General features: G+C 40.5%; 1 protein-coding gene across 1 annotated transcript in view; it reads left to right on the plus strand.

The window, feature by feature from the left end:
• Nucleotides 1-2,934: 2,934 nt before the first annotated feature.
• sass6 (SAS-6 centriolar assembly protein) overlaps nt 2,935-20,555 on the plus strand; it is a 32,092-nt gene continuing 14,471 nt past the window's right edge. The window contains exons 1-8 of the mRNA XM_061888184.1: nt 2,935-3,093; nt 8,388-8,448; nt 10,240-10,319; nt 10,398-10,502; nt 10,651-10,819; nt 16,132-16,209; nt 17,372-17,491; nt 17,553-17,744. Coding sequence (XP_061744168.1) covers nt 3,011-3,093; nt 8,388-8,448; nt 10,240-10,319; nt 10,398-10,502; nt 10,651-10,819; nt 16,132-16,209; nt 17,372-17,491; nt 17,553-17,744 — 888 coding nt within the window. The 5' untranslated portion in view covers nt 2,935-3,010. The remainder of the gene's footprint in view (nt 3,094-8,387; nt 8,449-10,239; nt 10,320-10,397; nt 10,503-10,650; nt 10,820-16,131; nt 16,210-17,371; nt 17,492-17,552; nt 17,745-20,555) is intronic.

Raw genomic sequence — 20,555 nt, forward strand, 5'->3', positions numbered from 1 at the left:
CGTGGGGGGCACTGGCGCCTATCTCAGCTACAATCGGGCAGAAGGCGGTGTACACCATTGACAAGTCGCCACCTCATTGCAGGGCTAATAATTTTATTAATAGCCAACACCAACCCAACACATGTATTTTCTTTAAAAAGTTGATATTCTATGTTTTATTTTAATAAAAATATACAATACTTAGTAGTCTTCCCATTCAGCAGGAAGTACAACTAATTACCGTAAAGTCCGGAGAGTCAGCTAGCTTCATCTCAGTTAGCCGCAGCTAGCAACGGCGAAGCTTCGTCTTGTCAGAAAGCACACAGACTTCTTTCATCTGGCTCCGGTCTTCTGATTTATGTGGAATATGTGGAATAAAAGCGAGGACCCACTGGACTATAGCTACAGAGAGCAACGTGGAGAAAGATATTTTGCTAGCAATGTAAAGATTGAACTCCCACAGCCCCTGTTGGGCCCGACAATATGAAGTAGAAGTGAAGGCACTGGTTGGAGGTACGGGTAACCTTGACTATGAACTGGTGAGGATTTTACCCACGCGGCTGACAAAGGCTGCTTTTCTTCTATGGGATAGCTTGCCAGCTGCCATTCAGGCGGATTACGATCAGGTGAAAGAAAAATTGCAAGAGGCTTTCGGACAAAAACGTTTTCTAGACTGTTTCAGAGCAAACATCTCTGCCCGCATCCGTGCTCCCGGAGAGAGTCTGGAAGTATATGCAGCAGACATAAGCAAACTCGTTCAAGAGGCATTCCAAGGCTACGGGGATATAGCTCAGAAAGAGGAGAAATTTTGCAGATTTCTGGCTGGACTCGACCCGGCTCTGAGAGCTAAATGTCATGAGCAGGGAGCGACTGAGTTGGAGGAGGCCCTGACCATCGCTGGCCGGTGTGAGATGGCCAGAGAGGCGCTAAGGATGGACTATGTCAGCACACAGGTGCACCAGCCTCCCACAGGAAGTGGTACAGCGGCCATGGTGCACTCCATATCCGATGATGGTGGTGGTTTGTATAGGACTATAGACAGACTTACTACAGATATGCGAGAAATGAGGATGGAAATGAAACGAATGGCAGAGGAAAACACCCGACTGCAATCCAGCTACTGGAAAAATGAACAGTGAGCACCTCATCCAGTACGTGGAAGTCAGTGTCAGTGTACTTGTGGGGAGCAAGGCTGTCCGTCTCGCCCATGGGGTCAACAGAGAGGGCGTTCCCCTGACCGTGGATATGAGCAGAGAGGGCGTTCACCTGACCCTGGCTGGTGCGAGCGGCGCCCAGAAGGAGGGCTGAGAGAGAAACAGGACTATTGGGGCCCCTACAACAACCGAGCTAACTCCCTAAGTTGGCGGGGTCCAAAACCCGCTAGGAACCCCTCTAATGAGGAAACACAGAGACGGCGAGGTGTGCATTTTCTCTCCCCCAGGAGGGAAGGTGCAACATACTAGTCGGTAAAAGAGATGTAGCTGATGTTGCAGCCCAAACATCAGCTACAGAACCTATGGGCTCTATGGAGGGAGGGATGTTTATCCCCTCCATGAGTAATGCAATGACACCGGACAAGACAGAACAGCGAACCTCATATATGAGGGGAAGCATTGAAGGGACTGAAATTAACATATTGATCGATTCAGGAGCAACCGAGTCGTTTGTATGTGACAACTTCTGCAGGTCTGTTCCAGCCCTGCACAAGCGACCCTTAACGGCGGATTTTATTGCTGCACGGGCGGTGAATCCACTATGGACTGGACTCTTACTATTATGTTAGGGCCGTAGTTTGGGGACCCCTGGACTACACTGTGTACTTATCTAACAAAATAATAAACGGGAGACATTTACCATGGATTGATTAACGTGGACCCTGACTTAAACAAATTGAAAAACTTATTCGGTTCAATTGATTGATTGAAACTTTATTAGTAGATTGCACAGTACAGTACATATTCCGCACAATTGACCACTAAATGGTAAGACCCCAATAAGTTTTTCAACTTGTTTAAGTTGGGGTCCATGTTAATCAATTCATGGTGTTACCATTTAGTGGTCAGTTGTACGGAATATGTATTGTACTGTGCAGTCTACTGATAATAAAAGTCTCAAACAAAAAAAGCAGGTCCGGTAGCCACTGCTTCTTTAATGTTATCTTATATACTCAGGACTTCGTGTTGTGAGGCAGATGCACTAACCCCTCCTCCACCGTGCTGCCCAGTTTGTTACATTATTATTATTAAGCATTTAAGTCTCATCTTAAAACTCATTTGTATACTCTAGCCGGTCCGGTCCGGTGGCCATGGATGAAGTAGTGGCTGTCCAGAGTCAGGACCCAGGATGGACCGCTCGTCTGTGCATCGACTGGGGACATCTCTGCACTGCTGATCCGCCTCCGCTTGGGATGGTTTCCTGCTGGCTCCACTTTGGACGGGACTCTCGCTACAATATTGGACCCACTTTGGACTTGGTTCTCACGGTTACGATAGATCCACTATGGATTGGACTTTCACAATATCATGTTAGATCTGCTCGACATCCATTGCTTTCAGTCCCCTGGGGGGTTGCAGGGGTTTGCCCGCATATGCGGTCCTCTCCAAGGTTTCTCATAGTCGTCATTGTCGACGTCCCACTGGGTTGAGTTTTTCCTTGCCCTTATGTGGGCTCTACCAAGGATGTCGTTGTAGTTTGTGCAGCCCTTCTAGACACTTGTGATTTAGGGCTATATAAATAGAAATTGATTGATTAATTTATTGATTGATTGATTGATATTATTATTATTATTATTTTTATTATTAGTATTATTATTGTTAACGATTACAACATATGAGTTATTTTAAAATGTAAAAGTTTTTTTTAGATATTTAAATTGTATATTTTTTTGTGCGACGGGGATTTCGAAGGTAAAATAGTGTGGGACTCCCACTCCGGAGCAGCAGGTGGCGGTAAGGCGCCATTAAGCTGAGTGCCAACCGCCTTTAAACAGGAGGAAGTAGAGAAGAAGAAGTAGAGAAGAAGAGGAGGAAAAATGAACGTAATGGCGGGAGCGATGGAGAAGCTTTTCGCTGAAGTTGTTAAAGTGTGTGTCAGGTGCAGAGACTGCGAGGAAAGGTAGGATTGCTGACATTAAACACAGAAGTAACATATTTTTTACTTTTGTCCCATGCTCGCTCTTAATGAAGTGTGTTGACGTGCTGAGCAAGTTCGCTGGAGAGTTGTCCCCACAACTCACTGTTTGTACTTTAACATCAACAACTATGTTGTTCATCTTGTCGTATGCTTTGGCTTCTAGTTCACTCTTTTAGTCAATTAAAAAGGTACTATTTAAAAAAAAGGAAAGTGCTTTATGTGACTGGCACCATTTAAATTGTCCTATGGGGCGGTATATAGCTCGGTTGGTAGTGTGGCCGTGCCAGCAACTTGAGGGTTCCAGGTTCGATCCCCGCCTCTGCCATCCTAGTCACTGCCGTTGTGTCCTTGGGCAAGACACTTTTCCCACCCGCTCCCAGTGCCACCCACACTGCTTTAAATGTAACTTAGAAATTTAAAATTGCAATTTAGTAAACTAAAAAGGCTGTATTGGCATGTGTTGCAATGTTAATATTTCATCATTGATATATAAACTATCGGACTGCGTTGTCGGTAGTTGTGGGTTTCAGTAGGCCTTTAATGTTTGTATTGAACAGTTTCACAAAAAGTTTACTTGATCCTTTAAAGAGCGACTTAAAAAAATAAGTATATTTAAAAAGCGCTTTTCTCTGAAGTAATGTAAAGTATCAAAGATCGTCACACACACACTAGGTGTGGTGAAATTTGTTCTCTGCATTTGACCCATCCCCTTATTCACCTCCTGGGAGGTGAGGGGAGCAGTGAGCAGCAGCGGTTATGCGCCCGGGAATCATTTTGGTGACTTAACCCCCAATTCCAAGCCTTGATGCTGAGTGCCAAGCAGGTAATGTGTCCCATTTTTATAGTCTTTGGTATGACTCGCCCGAGGTTTGAACTCACAACCTACCCATCTCAAGGCGGACACTCTAACCACTAGGTCACTGAGTAGGGGACTCAAAGCGCTTTTACATAGTGAAAGCCAATATCTAAGTGACATTTAAAGCAGTGTGGGTGGCACTGGGAAAAGGTGGGTAAAGTGTCTTGCCCAAGGCAGTAACTAGGATGGCGGGAGCGGGGATCGAACCTGGAACCCTCAAGTTGCTGGCACGGCCACTCTAACAACCAAACTATACCGCATCAGATACCACATCAGGGCAAGAAAAAAACTCAACCCAATGGGAACAACGTGAAACCCTGGGAGGGACTGCAGAAGTGGGGTGTACTGCCCCTTAGGTGACCCAGTGGATACGGTTAATAATGTGAGAGTCCAGTCCATAGTGCCACCAGCAGGAGATCTTGACTGGAGAGAAGTTAGCAACGCAGAGACGTCACCAACCGATGCACAGAGGAGTGATCCATCTTAGGTCCCATCTTGGAACAGCTAGCGCGACCTCTGTCGTCACCTGATAACCTCTCCATGTAGAAGAGGGGGCCCGAGCTGAAAAGAGAGACGGCAGATCAACTGGTCTAAACAGGGGGTCTATTTAATAGCTAGAGCAGGGGTCACCAACCTTTTTGAAACCAAGAGCTATTCTTGGGTACTGATTAATGCAAAGGGCTACTAGTTTGATACACACTTAAATTGTATTTCTGTCCGTCATTCCGTCGTACATTTTTTTTCCTTATACGGAAGGTTTTTGTTAGAGAAAAAATTATGAAAAAAACACATTGAACGGTTTAAAAGAGGAGAAAACACGAAAAAAATGAAAATAAAATCTTGAAACAGTTTATCTTCAATTTTGACTCTTTAAAATTCAAAATTCTACCAAAAAAAAAGAAGAGAAAAACTAGCTAATTCGAATCTTTTTGAAACAATTAAAAAAATAATTTATGAAACATCTTTAGTAATTTTTTCTGATTAAGATTAATTTTAGAATTTTGATGACATGTTTTGAATAGGTTAAAATCCAATCTGCACTTTATTAGAATATATAACAAATTGGACCAAGCTATATTTCTAACAAAGACAAATCATTATTTCTTCTAGATTTTCCAGAACAAAATTTTTTTTTAATAAATTCAAAAGACTTTGAAATAAGATTTAAATTTGGTTCTACAGATTTTCTAGATTTGCCAGAATAAATATTTTTGAATTTTAATAATAAATTTGAAGAAATATTTCACAAATATTCTTCGTCGAAAAAACAGAAGCTAAAATGAAGAATTAAATTAAAATGTATTTATTATTCTTTACAAAAAAAAATACTTTAACATTGATTTAAATTGTCAGGAAAGAAGAGGAAGGAATTTAACGGTGTGGCGCAGTGGAAGAATGGCCGTGCGCAACCCGAGGGTCCCTGGTTCAATCCCCACCTAGTACCAACCTTGTCACAGCCCCATCCATCAGTGTGTGAATGTGTGTGTGAATGGGTAAATGTGGACGTAGTGTCAAAGCGCTTTGAGTACCTTGAAGGTAGAAAAGCGCTATACAAGTACAACCCATTTATTTATTTATTTAAAAGGTATATGTGTTTAAAAATCCTAAAATCATTTTTAAGGTTGTATTTTTCTCTAAAATTGTCTTTCTGAAAGTTACAAAAAGCAAAGTAAAAAAATAAATGAATTTATTTAAACAAGTGAAAACCAAGTCTGTAAAATATTTTCTTCGATTTTCAAATTCTATTTGAGTTTTGTTTCTCTTAAAATTAAAAATGTCGAGCAAAGCGAGACCAGTTTGCTAGTAAATAAATAAAATGTAGAAAATAGAGGCAGCTCACTGGTAAGTGCTGCTATTTGAGCTATTTTTACAACAGGCCAGCGGGCGACTCATCTGGTCCTTACGGGCGACCTGGTGCCCGCGGGCATCGCGTTGGTTACCCCTGGGCTAGAGTATACAAATGAATTTTAAGATGGGACTTAAATGCTTCTACTAAGGTAGCATCTCTAACTGCTACTGCTAGAACATTCCAGAGTACTGGAGCCCGAACAGAAAACGCTCTAAAGCCGGCAGACTTTTCTGGTGGGCTCTGGGAATCACTAATAAGTCAGAGTTCTTTGAACGCACATTTCTGTCCGGGACATATGGTACAATACAATCAGCAAGATAGGATTGAGCGAGACCCTTTAGTATTTTATACCTAAGTAGTAAAACTTTTTAAAGTTGCATCATAAGTGCAAAGGAAGCCAGTGCAGGTGTAATATGATCAATAAATACAGTCTATCTTTTTTTTTTTGTCCTGTCCAGCTTCTCAGGCAAATCATATAGTTGATTTAGTCGCCCAAATCGGCTGTTCAGATTTACTTTACAAAAGAGAAGTGTAGGATGCTTCTTTGTATTTATATTATCATTTGGTGCAGCCGGGGCGGAGCAGAAGGGAATAGAAAGAGAAAAAAAGGAAGATATTGGGAGAAATTGTGGGGGTAAGAGGGGGAATAGACAGAGAGACAACAACAGCAAACACAACAATAACAACACCAGCACATACGATATGTACAAATATGATTGTAAAAGTGATAGCAAAGAAGCAGTTAGCGAAATAAATAATAATATAGAAATGACAATGAGCCTTTTTACACTACAACTGGAGCAATACAAATAGAAATAGAAAAAGCGCTATTGATCATGAATAATACCAATAGTTTACCTCTATTATTAACAATACAGTTGTTCAAATGCAACAATACGTATACATAATGATAACTAGAGAGAAAAAAAAAGGAATACCGAAAGATGGAGGAGAATAGAGAGAGGCAAGCTATATTAATCTTGTAGATTGTTATAGTAACAATGGGTTAAGCTTTGTCAGTGTGCCATGTGTTACCCAGTTTCCCCAAGGGCAACAACGTTAAAGGCCTACTGAAACCCACTACTACCGACCACACAGTCTGATAGTTTATACATCATTGACGAAATATTAACATTGCAACACATGCCAATACGGCCGGTTTAGTTTACTTAATTGCAATTTTTAATTTCCCGCGGAGTTTATTGTTGAAAACGTCGCGGAATGGTGACGCGTGCGCGTGACGTCACGGACTCTCAGGAAATATTAGCGCAGCACTATTTGCGGCTAAAAGTCGTCTCTTTTCATCGCGCAATTAAACAGTATTCTGGACATCTGTGTTGCTGAATCTTTTGCAGTTTGTTCAACTAATAATGGAGAAGTCAAAGTAGAAAGATGGAGTTGGGAAGCTTTAGCCTTTAGCCACACAAACACACAGTGATTCCTTGTTTAAAATTCCCGGAGGTGAAACTTTACTATGGATCAGAGCGGTCAAGCGAACATGGATCCCGACCAAATGTCAACCAGCAGTTTTCCGTGAGAAAATTGTGGTAAAAAGTCACCTCTTACCAGAGATCAGCTGAGCTTGCGCCGTCCATGCAGCTGCCGTCGACTTCCCTCAGAGACTGGCGTCAAGACACCCGTGAAAAACCTCTCCGACTATCAGGTACTATTTAATCTCACTAAAACACTAGCAACACAATAGAACGATAAGGGATTTCCCAGAATTATCCTAGTAAATGGGTCTAAAAACACCTGAATCCGTCCCAATGCAATTGCGTTTTTTTTTTTTACTTTATTTTATTTATTTATTTTTTTCTAGTCCTTCGCTATCAATATCATCATCCACAAATCTTTCATCCTCGCTCAAATTAATGGGGAAATTGTCGTTTTCGCGGTCCGAATAGGTCTTGCTGCTGGACGCTCCCATTAAAAACAATGTGAGGACGTGAGGAGCCCTCACCCTTGTAAAGTCATCGTCTGCGACTTCCGGTAAAGGAAAAGCTTTTTTATCAGCACCAAAAGTTGCAAACTTTATCGTCGATGTTCTCTACTAAATCCTTTCAGCAAAAATATGGCAATATCGTGAAAAGATCAAGTATGACACATAGAATGGACCTGCTATCCCCGTTTAAATAAAATCTAATTTCAGTAGGCCTTTAATGTATGTTTGATGAAACGTGATTATATGCATGAGTGTATGTATGTATATGTACAGTATGTGTATATGAATGTTTATACAGTAAATGTATTTGTAGAGTATGTGTATATGTATGTTTGTACAGTGAGTGTATATGCACAGTATTTGTATGTTTGTACGGTGAATGTACGTGTAGATGGACGAACTTGGAGTATGTAGGTATGTACTGTATTTGTGGGAGCGTAGGTACCTATGTATGTTTGTATGTATGAATCATGGTGTGTGAGTATATGTGTGTTTGTATGTACAATATATTTGACTCCCAGTGTGCGTGGGAGCCAGTCTATCTTTAATGACATGTATGGAGTGGGTTCAATTTCGTTATTATACTGTTTCTACCGTCTTATTCTTCATGTTATGCATTCTTCTTGCAGAAAAGCAGAGCTCCGCATCTCCGTTGAGCTTCAGAAAGGGCAAAGTCCAGTACACAAACGAGTGAGTATGGAATCTTGTAGAAAAACAACTTTGTGTGGTGAAGGTCTTGAACAACAGCCTTCGAAGATGTTCACCGTATCACTACTACAAAGAAAGTACAGGACTCACAGAGCATGGTGGAATAAGGCTGCAACAATGGACCACAGGCCAAATAGCGATTTTTAACCCCATAGGACTGCAATCTATTTGCGGAGTCGGTGGTATACAGGGGGAAGATGATGCAAAGATGTATTTGTTGAATTTGTATAACTGACCAGGTCATATTTGGAAGATATGACTACAAAAGATTAAAATTAAACCAATGTGTTTAGAACTATAAATGAGTTTTCTAGTATTGCTGGATGCAGAGTCTGGGTGAGGCTGGGCCGCAAGGAAAGATTTCTTTAAAAAAAATCTTTTTAAATGTCTTTATTTTTATTTTCAACACAAATGAAATCAAAATATAAATGAACAACATGAGAATTAAGAAATGTGAGGTAATGCAAATTAAATACTAAAAAAAAACAAATATCGGTTTGAATTGGTCCAGGTTATTGGGGACTGTTATTACTGACGGACAGATGTCGCGGTGTGACTGCAGCCAGGCACGTTAGAAAACCCTCGTCTCCATGGCAACGTCTCTGTCGCTTTTACTCATTTGCCGCTTTTCCACTAACACAGGTGTAGGCAACCCAGAAAGCTGAAAGAGCCATTTTGGACCCAAATAACACAATGCTGTCAAGTGCCTTTCATATAAAACTCACAGGCTGCACTAACATTAGACTTTCATATTAATGTGGGAGCCGCAAAATAATGCCCACGGGCCAACTGCGGCCCGTGGGCTGCGTGTTTTAGATCCCTGTATTAAATGAACTGCGATGGCAAGGTGTAGTGATTGTCTTTTCTCTTTTTTAAAGCTTTTATTGACAAGTGTTTTTCGTTTTTATTATAAGTGTTTATGAACTCTTAGCTCAACCAATCAAAAATGGATATGCTTATTTTACCGCTTCGTGGGTTGTTTTAAACTTGCTGTTTGTCTGCCATGGTGGCAATGCAGTGCAGCAAATGAGAACCATGAGTTAAGTCCTGTATATTGTTATCTTTTTAATAAGTTCCTACAGACACAACATGTCTCTGAGCTTTGGAGACATAATGTGGTAGTTCCTGTCCCCAAAACCAACACACCAAAAATGTTGAATGATTTTAGACCAGTGGCTTTGACGTCCATTGTTATGAAGATATTCGAAAAGATGGTCAGGACTGAGATTTTAAAACAAACTCAAACAGAATTAGATCCTCTGCAGTTTGCATATTGATGAGCCCACAGAGGGGTGGAGGATGCCACTGTAACTCTTTTAAATATGCTTTTAAAAACATTTGGACACAAATGGTACTATTTTCTGATCTTGGAAATGTTTATGATGCTTTTTCTGTGGTAGGTCTTTGAACCGCTTATCTAAAATGTTAATTTCTCTCTATGTTTAAATGGATGTCCTGATCTTGCTGGCTGCAAAACAAGTTTACCTTCGGGTACTAATACAGTAAACTAACCTAAGAAAAGTAAACAAACCTCCAATCGATATTCATAGTTACGTATCGCATCGAAGAATCAATGGCACACCCCTATTACAATAAGATTAAGTAAGATCTGCTTCTTCACACTCCTTTTTGGACATGTTGGATTCTGTAAATGTAATCCTGTGATGTTCCTTAATGTAACTTGTTAATAAGCATGTCCCAAAATAAACATAGCATATTGTACTGTATCTTACCTGACGGTCAACTCTTCTCTCTGCTCTTTGCGTCCATCAGGATCTTGTCGTGAAGTTGACGGATGACGTGGATCCATGTTTTCTCTACAGCCTCAACATATCAGAGGAAGATTTTCAAAGGTTTGTGTCAGAAGTCGTTCATTCCGTTAATAAACGTGTTGCCTTTTTTGACTTTTTGACTTTCGTCTAATTGCACAGTTTAAAACTGCAGCACAGAATTCGGTTGGAATTCACATCCTTTCCCGACATGCTCATTGAGTATTTTAATGAATGTCGGTCCGAGCAGAAGTCCAGCCATCCCAGGTAGGAATGTAAATAAATAAAGGTGTACTTGTCAGGTATCCACCTCCTCCTAACGTGAATTTAGGATGCATGCGGTTAATGACTTATTGTTAAAATACACAGCAAGCACAATAAATTCCGACATGTTTGTTGGGTTTTTGGGCTGCAGGTTCCAGCTGCTTCTTTCTTGTGACTCTGCCTCGCTGGAAGGCCCCGCCAGCTTCAGTGTGGTGGAGAGATGTTCCTACCAAGACATAGACCACCTGATCCTGAGGCTCAAGCCAGGCTCAGACAAAGAAGTCAATGAGTACCTGGCTGCCTCTCTGGCATCTCTCAAGGTTTGCGTGCTCCAAAACTGATGCGTATACAAATATACAGTAGTACCTCAACTTACAAGTTTAGTTGGTTCTGTGGCGGAGCTCTCAACTCAAAACACTTGTATCTTAACCCAGCGTCAGCCATTGACATAAATTAAAATAGAGTATTTAATTGGAAAGGCACAACGTGATTTGCGTTCGACATATGTGAAAAGCAGTGTGGTTAAAAGGTCAGAATCGGGTAAAAAAAAATGGCGCATCATTTTGAGAATTTTGGGCATTGTTAAACAATGAATATGCCCATTCATTTGAATGGGAATTTCTTGGAAATTTGGGAATTTCAGGATAAACGGGTATTTTTGAAATGATAAATAATACAACAATTGTCCTGGATGATATGATGAATGGGTTGATGTTGGGATTTTTCAAAACGGTTGATAAATGTTGACGTAGTAACAGTTCAAATTTGAATGAGTATTTCAGGAAAATCGGGAATTTGTATGTAAAGAAAAACTGTAGTTTTGTTGTCCCAATTAGGAAGGAAGTTTTGAAGGATGAATGGTCAAAAACGGTTGAAAAATGTGTACTGTGAAAACTTTCCAGGAAGAGGTAAAAATAAGGCTTTGGAAAACCGGGCAATCCTGGAATTTTTTTTTAACTTCGTAGCTGTAGTTTGATTGTCCAAAAGTCAGTGGAGTGTGTGGATCGTTGGACGGTTGAAATCGGCTGAGAAATGTGGAAATTGTGCAAGTATGAAAAATGGCCCATTCATTTTCCATGAGAAAAATGACCAGGAAAACCGGGAATTCTGGGTAATCAATAAGGGTGTGGGGAAAAAATTGATTCAAATTTGAATCACGATTCTCACGTGTGATTCAGAATTGTTTCTCATTTTTAAAAACTCGATTTTAAATGTATTTATTCATTTATTTATTTTAATCAATCCAACGAAACAATACACAGCAATACCATAACAATGCAATCCAATTCCAAAACCAAACCTGATCCAGCAACACTCAGAACTGCAATAAACAGAGCAATTGAGAGGGGACACAAACACGACACAGAACAAACCAAAAGTACTGAAACAAAAATGAATGTTATCAACAACAGTATCAATATTAGTTATAATTTCAGCATAGCAGTGATTAGAAATCCCTCATTGACATTATCATTAGACATTTATAAAAAATTTAAAAAAAGAATAGTGTCACAGTGGCTTACACTTGCATCACATCTCATAAGCTTGACAACACACTGTGTCCAATGTTTTCACAAAGATAAAATAAGTCATATTTTTGGTTCGTTTAATAGTTAAAACAAAATTACATTATTGCAATCGGTTGATAAAACATTGTCCTTTACAATTATAAAAGCTTTTTTTTTTTTTTGAAAAAATCTACTCTGCTTGCCTGTCAGCAGACTGGGGTAGTTCCTGCTGAAATCCTATGTATTGAATGAATACAGAATCCTTTTGAATCGGAAAATTATCGTTTTTAAATCGAGAATCGCATTGAATCGAAAAAATCGATTTATAATTGAATCGTGACCCCAAGAATCGATATTGAATCGAATCGTGGGACACCCAACGATTCGCATCCCTAGTAATCAACGATATTTTTTTCCAAGTTTTTTTGGGCAGTTCACGTTTGCTGGTCGAGCCGAACGTTTCGATACTCGAATGGTTCCGATCGGATGCAAACTGTGTGCTGTGGAGCGTGCCAAAGTGCTTGTCATTCTCACAAAAAGTATTAAAACAAGCAAACTAGGAACATGTAAAAAATTATATTACAGTAATTTATTAGACAGGAACAAACATCATATTAGAGCAACATGGGGCATCCTGAATAGTATTATAAAAAACGGCAATAAGAAAGATTACCCTCAAAACTTTATAGACCAAATCATAAAAAATGACAATATGAACAAAGTGGTGGAACACATTAATGACTTCTCTGTAAATATACGAACCTATTTAGAGCTAAGGATTTGAAAAACCGGGTGAGTTAACTACCAAAATGACCCAATAAATAGAAATGTTCCTAAATAATATGACAAAAAAGAAAATATTCAAAATTGTAAAGAAATGTAAGTCTAAGACTTCAAAAGATTGTCACGGATGAAATATGAAAGTAATAAAATGGGTTGTTGAAGGAGTTTTTGAACCTTTAACGAATGGCTATAAAGAACAAGGGAACAACATATATGTTAGTAATTGCTATGAAGTACAAAAGGGTTAGGATTCGGGTTGCAAAGGGGTGGAAAGATTCCGGTAAATTTCTGGAAATTTACCACGGGAAGTTAAGCTCGGGAAGTTTAGAAATTTTGACCATTTTTTCATTATTCAATGTTGGACACCGTTCATCTTATTCTGTAGAATAAGATAAGAAGCTTGTAAAAGACTAATGCAATGCCACACACAGATATACATAGTGACCTAAACAATTGGAATAGTTTTTAAAAATATTTGACTGATGGACAAATTAATAGACATAGGCTAGATGAATAAATGAAGAGTCAATCAGCATGCTAAATCTAACTATAAGGTACATTCTTGTATGACAACAGAATGGCTAGCAGAACAGAAGGCGGAGGAAACTACACCTTTTCATTTACTATTTGCTACTTGAACTTTACACATCACAAAAAAGGTCAATTCGGATCGCTAACGTTGTTGGCATAAATGAATGGGATTTAACATAGAGAAAATGAGCATCACGGCTAACGGAGAAACATTTTGGGTTCATTAGGAGACTGTGGTGGTACATAAACCTAGCTAGCTAGATATATTGGCCCCAAAATCATTGAACAAGTACAGGAACAGCTAGCTAGCTTGAGTGGAAGTCTGCTGGAGTAGTCTATAGTCATACAGTAACAAGCAATTACACTTCTATTACACTTAAATACCATACATCAAATATATTTACCACATTAATATCATCAACACTTACCAGTCCTTGGACTCAAATACTAGTGTGGCCTCAATAGCCCTGCTGTAGAGTGTAACATGCTGGGAATGATCTGTGCATGTGATGGAGGAATACACTGTGCAGGGTTGAAATTATACTGAATTTTCATTAAATCAGGTTGTTTTAGCTAATAATCATGCTGCAAAATCCAGCATGTTGCATTCAATGTTCATTCCCGTTAATTCCCATGGAAAGTGTCCAACTTTGAATATTTCCGTAATTTTGCAACCCGAGGTAGGATTATATAAACTTTGCTTCTTCCTACTCCTTTTTGGAAATGTAAATAAAGAAAAAAGTATATGATGTATTATATTGAAACTGTATACATGTTCAAAATAAACTTCAGCCAAACTAAACAATGAGTCATGTCAACCTCTAGCTATAAACTATTTTGTTTGCCTCTATGTTAGACCAACTCATGGCGGGTGTGCTTGTATCTCAAATGTTTGCTTGCAACACAATTAACCAAGAGACAGCTCTTTTCTCAAAACAAAACACACACGGGGTTGTCTTCAAGCGGCTTTTTGTCAAACTTCCAATGTATTTTATATCCTGCCTCTTACGGCTTTGTTCACGTAATGACGTCCATACGTAGAACATGCACACACATTAGCTGTAGGTGTCGTTAGCCAATAACAGCAATGTGAATAGCTAGTGTTCGCTGTCATTGGACGTGTACTGTGTGCACGCGTCCCCTGTGTGTATGTGGTGACGAGACCGGGTGAGTGACAGCCGTGAACACCAATCATCAATCCGGACGAGAGCATTTTTTATTACATAAATGTTGTCATTTTGAAAAATAGACAACTGTCAAACAAATGTGTATTGTATCTGTATTGTACGTGCTATCAATAAAATTACAGCATTGTAAGGGTCTGCCTTTATTAGGAAACTACCCACACACAAAGGAATCAGCTAAATTAAAGGTGCAAGCAGTGATGGACGGGACCGCTTTGGCTGCTGCCCCCGTGACCCAAGCCCAGATAAGCGGTTACATACTGGGAGATTTAGGGAAATAAAAACAAAACGTCTAGCTCTCTGTGTGACCGCACGGCGGCCATCTTAGAAATATTTTCAGTGCAGCGGTTCTTTGAAGGCTAATAAAATCAAAACTGGACCATTCATTGTCTTTACCGTTGCATCAAAAGTGCAGTTTCGCCACAACAGTCAGGCCCCATATGAGAATACCAAAAATAAAGACTCGACATACAAAGAAATTCAATCGGAGCAGAAACATAGGAGGAAACGGGATTAAAACCCGATGCTAACTGCCCATTGAAAATACATGGGTACGGCTAGTAGCTACCATTAGCAAACAGATAGACTTACCAACTCGGTGTAATATCTTAACATCGACACACTCTCTCGTCGCAACTCGGCCCTGATGGTCGGCACTTATATGTTTACAATTAGTTGTAAAATGTTGGACGGTTTTTTTAACGATATGCAGGCAAAGGCCAACTTTAAAACATACTGGCTTAGCTACAGCACCTGGCAGCCATCTTGGTATAGACGATCACAGCCACTCCCTCACAAATGTCGGTGCGTGCGCAACAGCAGCAGACTGTACGGAAAAAAACGGGGGAAAAAAACTCCCTCACTGTGTCTGCGCACGGCGGCCATCTCTGAAATGGTTGTTAGCGCAGCGGTTCTTTGAAGGCTGATAAAATCAAAACCGTAGCAGTAATAAAATCTCTTTCATCAACTTTTAATCAGAACTGTTCAGTCTCTCGCTTGTGGTAGTTTGAAGCCGACACGACAAACGCGCTCAGAGTAGATAATGTTTGAAAAAAGGTGACCGGTTTTTACAAAACTTTTGTTTTGAAGGGGGAATTGCAAGCTTCTGTCTATTTTTGCTGAAGGATGTCATTGTATGAAATCTAGGTTTAAGTGAGACCTTTATAGAGGTTTTTGTTTCATGTCGCTACGACATTCCTATTGGATGTTACAGGCAGTTTTGTCTATGTTTTCTTCCTAGGGGGTGCTAGAGCACAATTTTTAGTTTTGGGGTTAGGGTTTTTGATTAAATCGCAATGTTCGCCAGTCCTGATGTATGTGTCAAATTTGGTGAGTTTTAAAGCATGTTAAGGGGGTCAAATTACATCTCAAAGCTGCGGAATAATAATAATAAAGAAAGAATAAAACGGCAGAAATTCAATAGGGTCCTTAGTCCCAAAGGGACACTCGGTATAATAATAACAAAGAAAGAATAAAAAGCTAGAAATTCAATAGGGTCCTCTGTCCCAAAGGGACATTCGGTCCCTAAAAAGACAGTCAGCAGCAACAAAGCTTGTCTAAAACCGACCTAAAAGATGTTTTTACAATAATGAACTAAATAACGTGGACATGACTTCTCTGTTTCAGTTGGAAAAACAAGGCCTGGAGATGAAACTCCAAAGAACTGAAGAGGATCTGTCCAGGCAGCTGAAATATGCCCAGCAGGTGTTTGTTTATGACAAATTATTAACACAGTTCTTTCATTGGGTATTCCTATAGCCTGTGTGGCCCTGTAATAATAATTTCATTATTAATGATATTAAAAATCACACTCATTTGCCTTGTCGCCTGTAACACAAAGCTGAGATGTTTTATTCAGATAGTTTAGCACACTGTTTTTCAACCACTGTGCCGCGGCACACTAGTGTGCCATGAGATACAGTCTGGTGTGCCGTGAGAGATTATGTAATTTTACCTATTAGAGTTAAAAATATTTTTTGCAAAACGGTAATTATAATCCCCAAAAATGTGCCGTTGTTGAGTGTGTGTACTGTCTGGAGATCAGCAGACTTACCACGTTATAGTCTTCCATATCAGTAGGTGGAAGCAGATAGCTAAATGCTTTGTAGATGTCGGAAACGGCGGGAGGCAGTGTGAAGGTAAAAAGGTATCTAATGCTTAAAGCAAAAATAAACAAAAGGTGAGTACCCCTAAGAAAAGGCACTGAAGCTTAGGGAAGGCTATGCAGAACCAAACTAAAACTGAACTGGCTACAAAGTCAACAAAAACAGAATGCTGGACGACAGCAAAGTCTTACTGTGGAGCAGAGACGGCGTCTACAATGTACATCTTAACATGACATGACAATCAACAATATCCCTACAAAGAAGGATTAAAAACAACTGAAATATTCTTGATTGCCTAAACAAAGCAGGTGTGGAAAATAGTGGTCAAGGAAGACATGAAACTCCTACAGGAAAATACCAAATAAAGAGAAAAAGAGTGCAAGACAAGAAGTAAAACACTACATATAGGAAAAGAGCAAAAAAGTGCAAATAAGTCAGGGTGTGATCTGACAGGTGGTGACAGTACACCTACTTTGAGACAAGAGCTATAGTCATGCATGCTTGCTTATGCTTTAAAGTCATATCTTACAATTGTGACAACAACTTTTTATTGTCAACTGAGTTTTGTTTTATAATAATTTCTGCTGGTGGTGTGACTCTGCATTTCTTTCAATGAAAAAAATGTGCCTTGGCTCGAAAAATTTTGAAAAACACTGCTTTAGCACATACGGACATACAATCCATTAGTTTTATCATATTTAATGTACAAAATGCATCAAAGTTTAAGTCGTTTTTGTGTTGATTTTACAAATGTCCATCAGAGTCTGTCAGACAAGACCAAAGAGATGGACGAGCTGCGTTCGGAATGGAATCTTCAGACCATCTTGCTGTCCAGCCGTCACTCGGAGCAGCTGCAGTTCGAGAAGGAGAAGGTGGCGGAGGTAAGACCACTGCCACCTCTCAAAACGCCTGAGGAGTGACGAAGCGTGAGTTTTCCTGCAGATACAGAACCGACTTGACAAGCAGGAGCAGGAGCTGACCCACAAGCTGGAGAGCGATCACCAGAGGAGCAGCCAGCAGTTTCAAACACGCCTGGCAGAACTGGAGAAATCCTGCCAGGACCTGATGCAGAAGAGGTACAAAAACGAGTCGGCCATCAACGACCTCAAAAGCAAGCTGGCGGGTGCCAAGGCGGTAAGGACTACAATAATGGCGCATGCTCTTCTGTTCTTTGTGATCACTGCAACTTTCACAATTTTCAGTAGAGCGCAGACTTCAGAGTGTGTTGGTAGTTTTTTAAAATGCAGGTGTAGCACTGAAATGTACAAACCCTGTTTCCATATGAGTTGGAAAATTGTGTTAGATGTAAATATAAACGGAATACAAGGATTTGCAAATCATTTTCAACCCATATTCAGTTGAATATGCTACAAAGACAACATTTGATGTTCAAACTCTTTTTGCAAATAATCATTAACTTTAGAATTTGATGCCAGCAAAACGTAACAAAGAAGTTGGCAAAGGTGGCAATAAATACTGATAAAGTTGAGGAATGCTCATCAAACACTTATTTGGAACATCCCACAGGTGTGCATGCTAATTGGGAACAGGTGGGTGCCATGATTGGGTATAAAAACAGCTTCCCAAAAAATGCTCATTCTTTCACAACAAAGGATGGGGCGAGGTACACCCCTTTGTCCACAACTGCGTGAGCAAATAGTCAAACAGTTTAAGAACAACATTTCTCAAAGTGCAATTGCAAGAAATTTAGGGATTTCAACATCTACGGTCAATAATATCATCAAAAGGTTCAGAGAATCTGGAGAAATCACTCCACGTAAGCGGCATGGCTGGAAACCAACATTGAATGACCGTGACCTTCGATCCCTCAGACGGCACTGTATCAAAAACTGACATCAATCTCTAAAGGATATCATCACATGGGTTCAGGAACACTTCAGAAAACCACTGTCACTAAATACAGTTTGTCGCTACATCTGTAAGTGCAAGTTAAAGCTCTACTATGCAAAGCAAAAGCCATTTATCAACAACATCCAGAAACGCCGCCGGCTTCTCTGGGCCCGAGATCATCTAAGATGGACTGATGCAAAGTGGAAAAGTGTTCTGTGGTCTGACGAGTCCACATTTCAAATTGTTTTTGGAAATATTCGACATTGTGTCATCCGGACCAAAGGGGAAGCGAACCCTCCAGACTGTTATCGATGCAAATTTCAAAAGCCAGCATCTGCGATGGTATGGGGGTGCATTAGTGCCCAAGGCATTGGTAACTTACGCATCTGTGAAGGCGCCATTAATGCTGAAAGGTACATACAGGTTTTGGAACAACATATGCTGCCATCTAAGCGCCGTTTTTTTCAAGGACGCGCCTGCTTATTTCAGCAAGACAATGCCAGCCACATTCAGCACGTGTTACAACAGCGTGGCTTCGTAAAAAAAGAGTGCGGGTACTTTCCTGGCCCGCCTGCAGTTCAGACCTGTCTCCCATGGAAAATGTGTGGCGCATTATGAAGTGTAAAATACGACAGCGGAGACCCCGACTGAAGCTCTACATAAAACAAGAATGGGAAAGAATTCCACTTTCAAAGCTCCAACAATTAGTTTCCTCAGTTCCCAAACATTTATTGAGTGTTGTTAAAAGAAAAGGTGATGTAACACAGTGGTAAACATGCCCTTTCTCAACTACTTTGGCACGTGTTGCAGCCATGAAATTCTAAGTTAATTATTTGCAAAAAAAAAAAAAATGTGTTTATGAATTTGAACATCAAATATCTTGTCTTTGTAGTGCATTTAATTAAATATGGGTTGAAAAGGATTTGCAAATCATTGTATTACGTTTATATTTACATCTAACACAATTTAGGGCTTCACGGTGGCAGAGGGGTTAGTGTGTCTGCCTCACAATACAAAGGTCCTGAGTAGTCAGGGTTCAATCACGATCTTTCTGTGTGGAGTTTGCATGTCCTCCCCGTGAATGCGTGGGTTCCCTCCCGGCTCCAAAGACATGCACCTGGGTATAGGTTGATTGGCAACACTAAATGGGCCCTAGTGTGTGAATGTGAGTGTGAATGTTGTCTGTCTATCTGTGTTGGCCCTGCGATGAGGTGGCGACTTGTCCAGGGTGTACCCTGCCTTCCGCCCGATTGTAGCTGAGATAGGCACCAGCGACCCCAAAGATTAGATTAGATAGATTAGATAGTACTTTATTTATTCCGTCAGGAGAGTTCCTTCAGGAAAATTAAAATTTTCAGCACAATCCCATTCAAGTTTAGACAAACATTACAGGGAGACAGAACAGGATCGCTGACGGGTCTGCCAACTTCCAGCGCCCCTTACAAAAAAGATGAGATAAAGGTAAACAAAGAGGGGGGGATGGGAGAAAAAAATAGAAGATTAAAATAAAATAAAAAAATCGGTCTTAGCCTGGGCCCTGGAGAGGAGGTGCAGACTGAGGCCAAGGGGAAAAAAAAAAAAAACTCACAGCCATAGTACACATCCCTCTTCCATGTGTGTAAGAGGCAAACATCAAAGAACACAGAGGACATTAAAGCAGCAGATACAACCAGACACATATCCACTGTGGTGCCCTCTGTGGTGTTCCACGCCATCGTCCGCTGGGGTGGAGGAAGCATGGCCAGAGACAGAAGCAGACCCAACGAAGCAACCAAGACAGCCGACTCCACTCTCTGCCAATGTCCAGTCCGCATGGATGAGCGAGGATACGTCCAAGGTGACTGAGATGTCCGAAACCTGCTCACCCAGCCAAGACACCGCGAAGCCTCTCCGTCCCAGCGCTCAGTGCTAGCTCCGCAGCCCTGTCCCCTCATCCGCACCTCCTCCAGTCACTCCAAACTCTGCAGCCCTGTCCCCTCATCCGCATCTCCTCCAGTCCCTCCAAACCGACTCCGGTGTGGCAGAGACCCAGCAGCTGGTCTCCATGGCCAAAAGGCTCCCAGGAGGCAGATCCAGAAGTCCACAGAAAAAGCA

The sequence above is a fragment of the Nerophis ophidion genome, linkage group LG26 (assembly GCF_033978795.1).
Source record: "Nerophis ophidion isolate RoL-2023_Sa linkage group LG26, RoL_Noph_v1.0, whole genome shotgun sequence".
Taxonomy (NCBI): domain Eukaryota; kingdom Metazoa; phylum Chordata; class Actinopteri; order Syngnathiformes; family Syngnathidae; genus Nerophis; species Nerophis ophidion.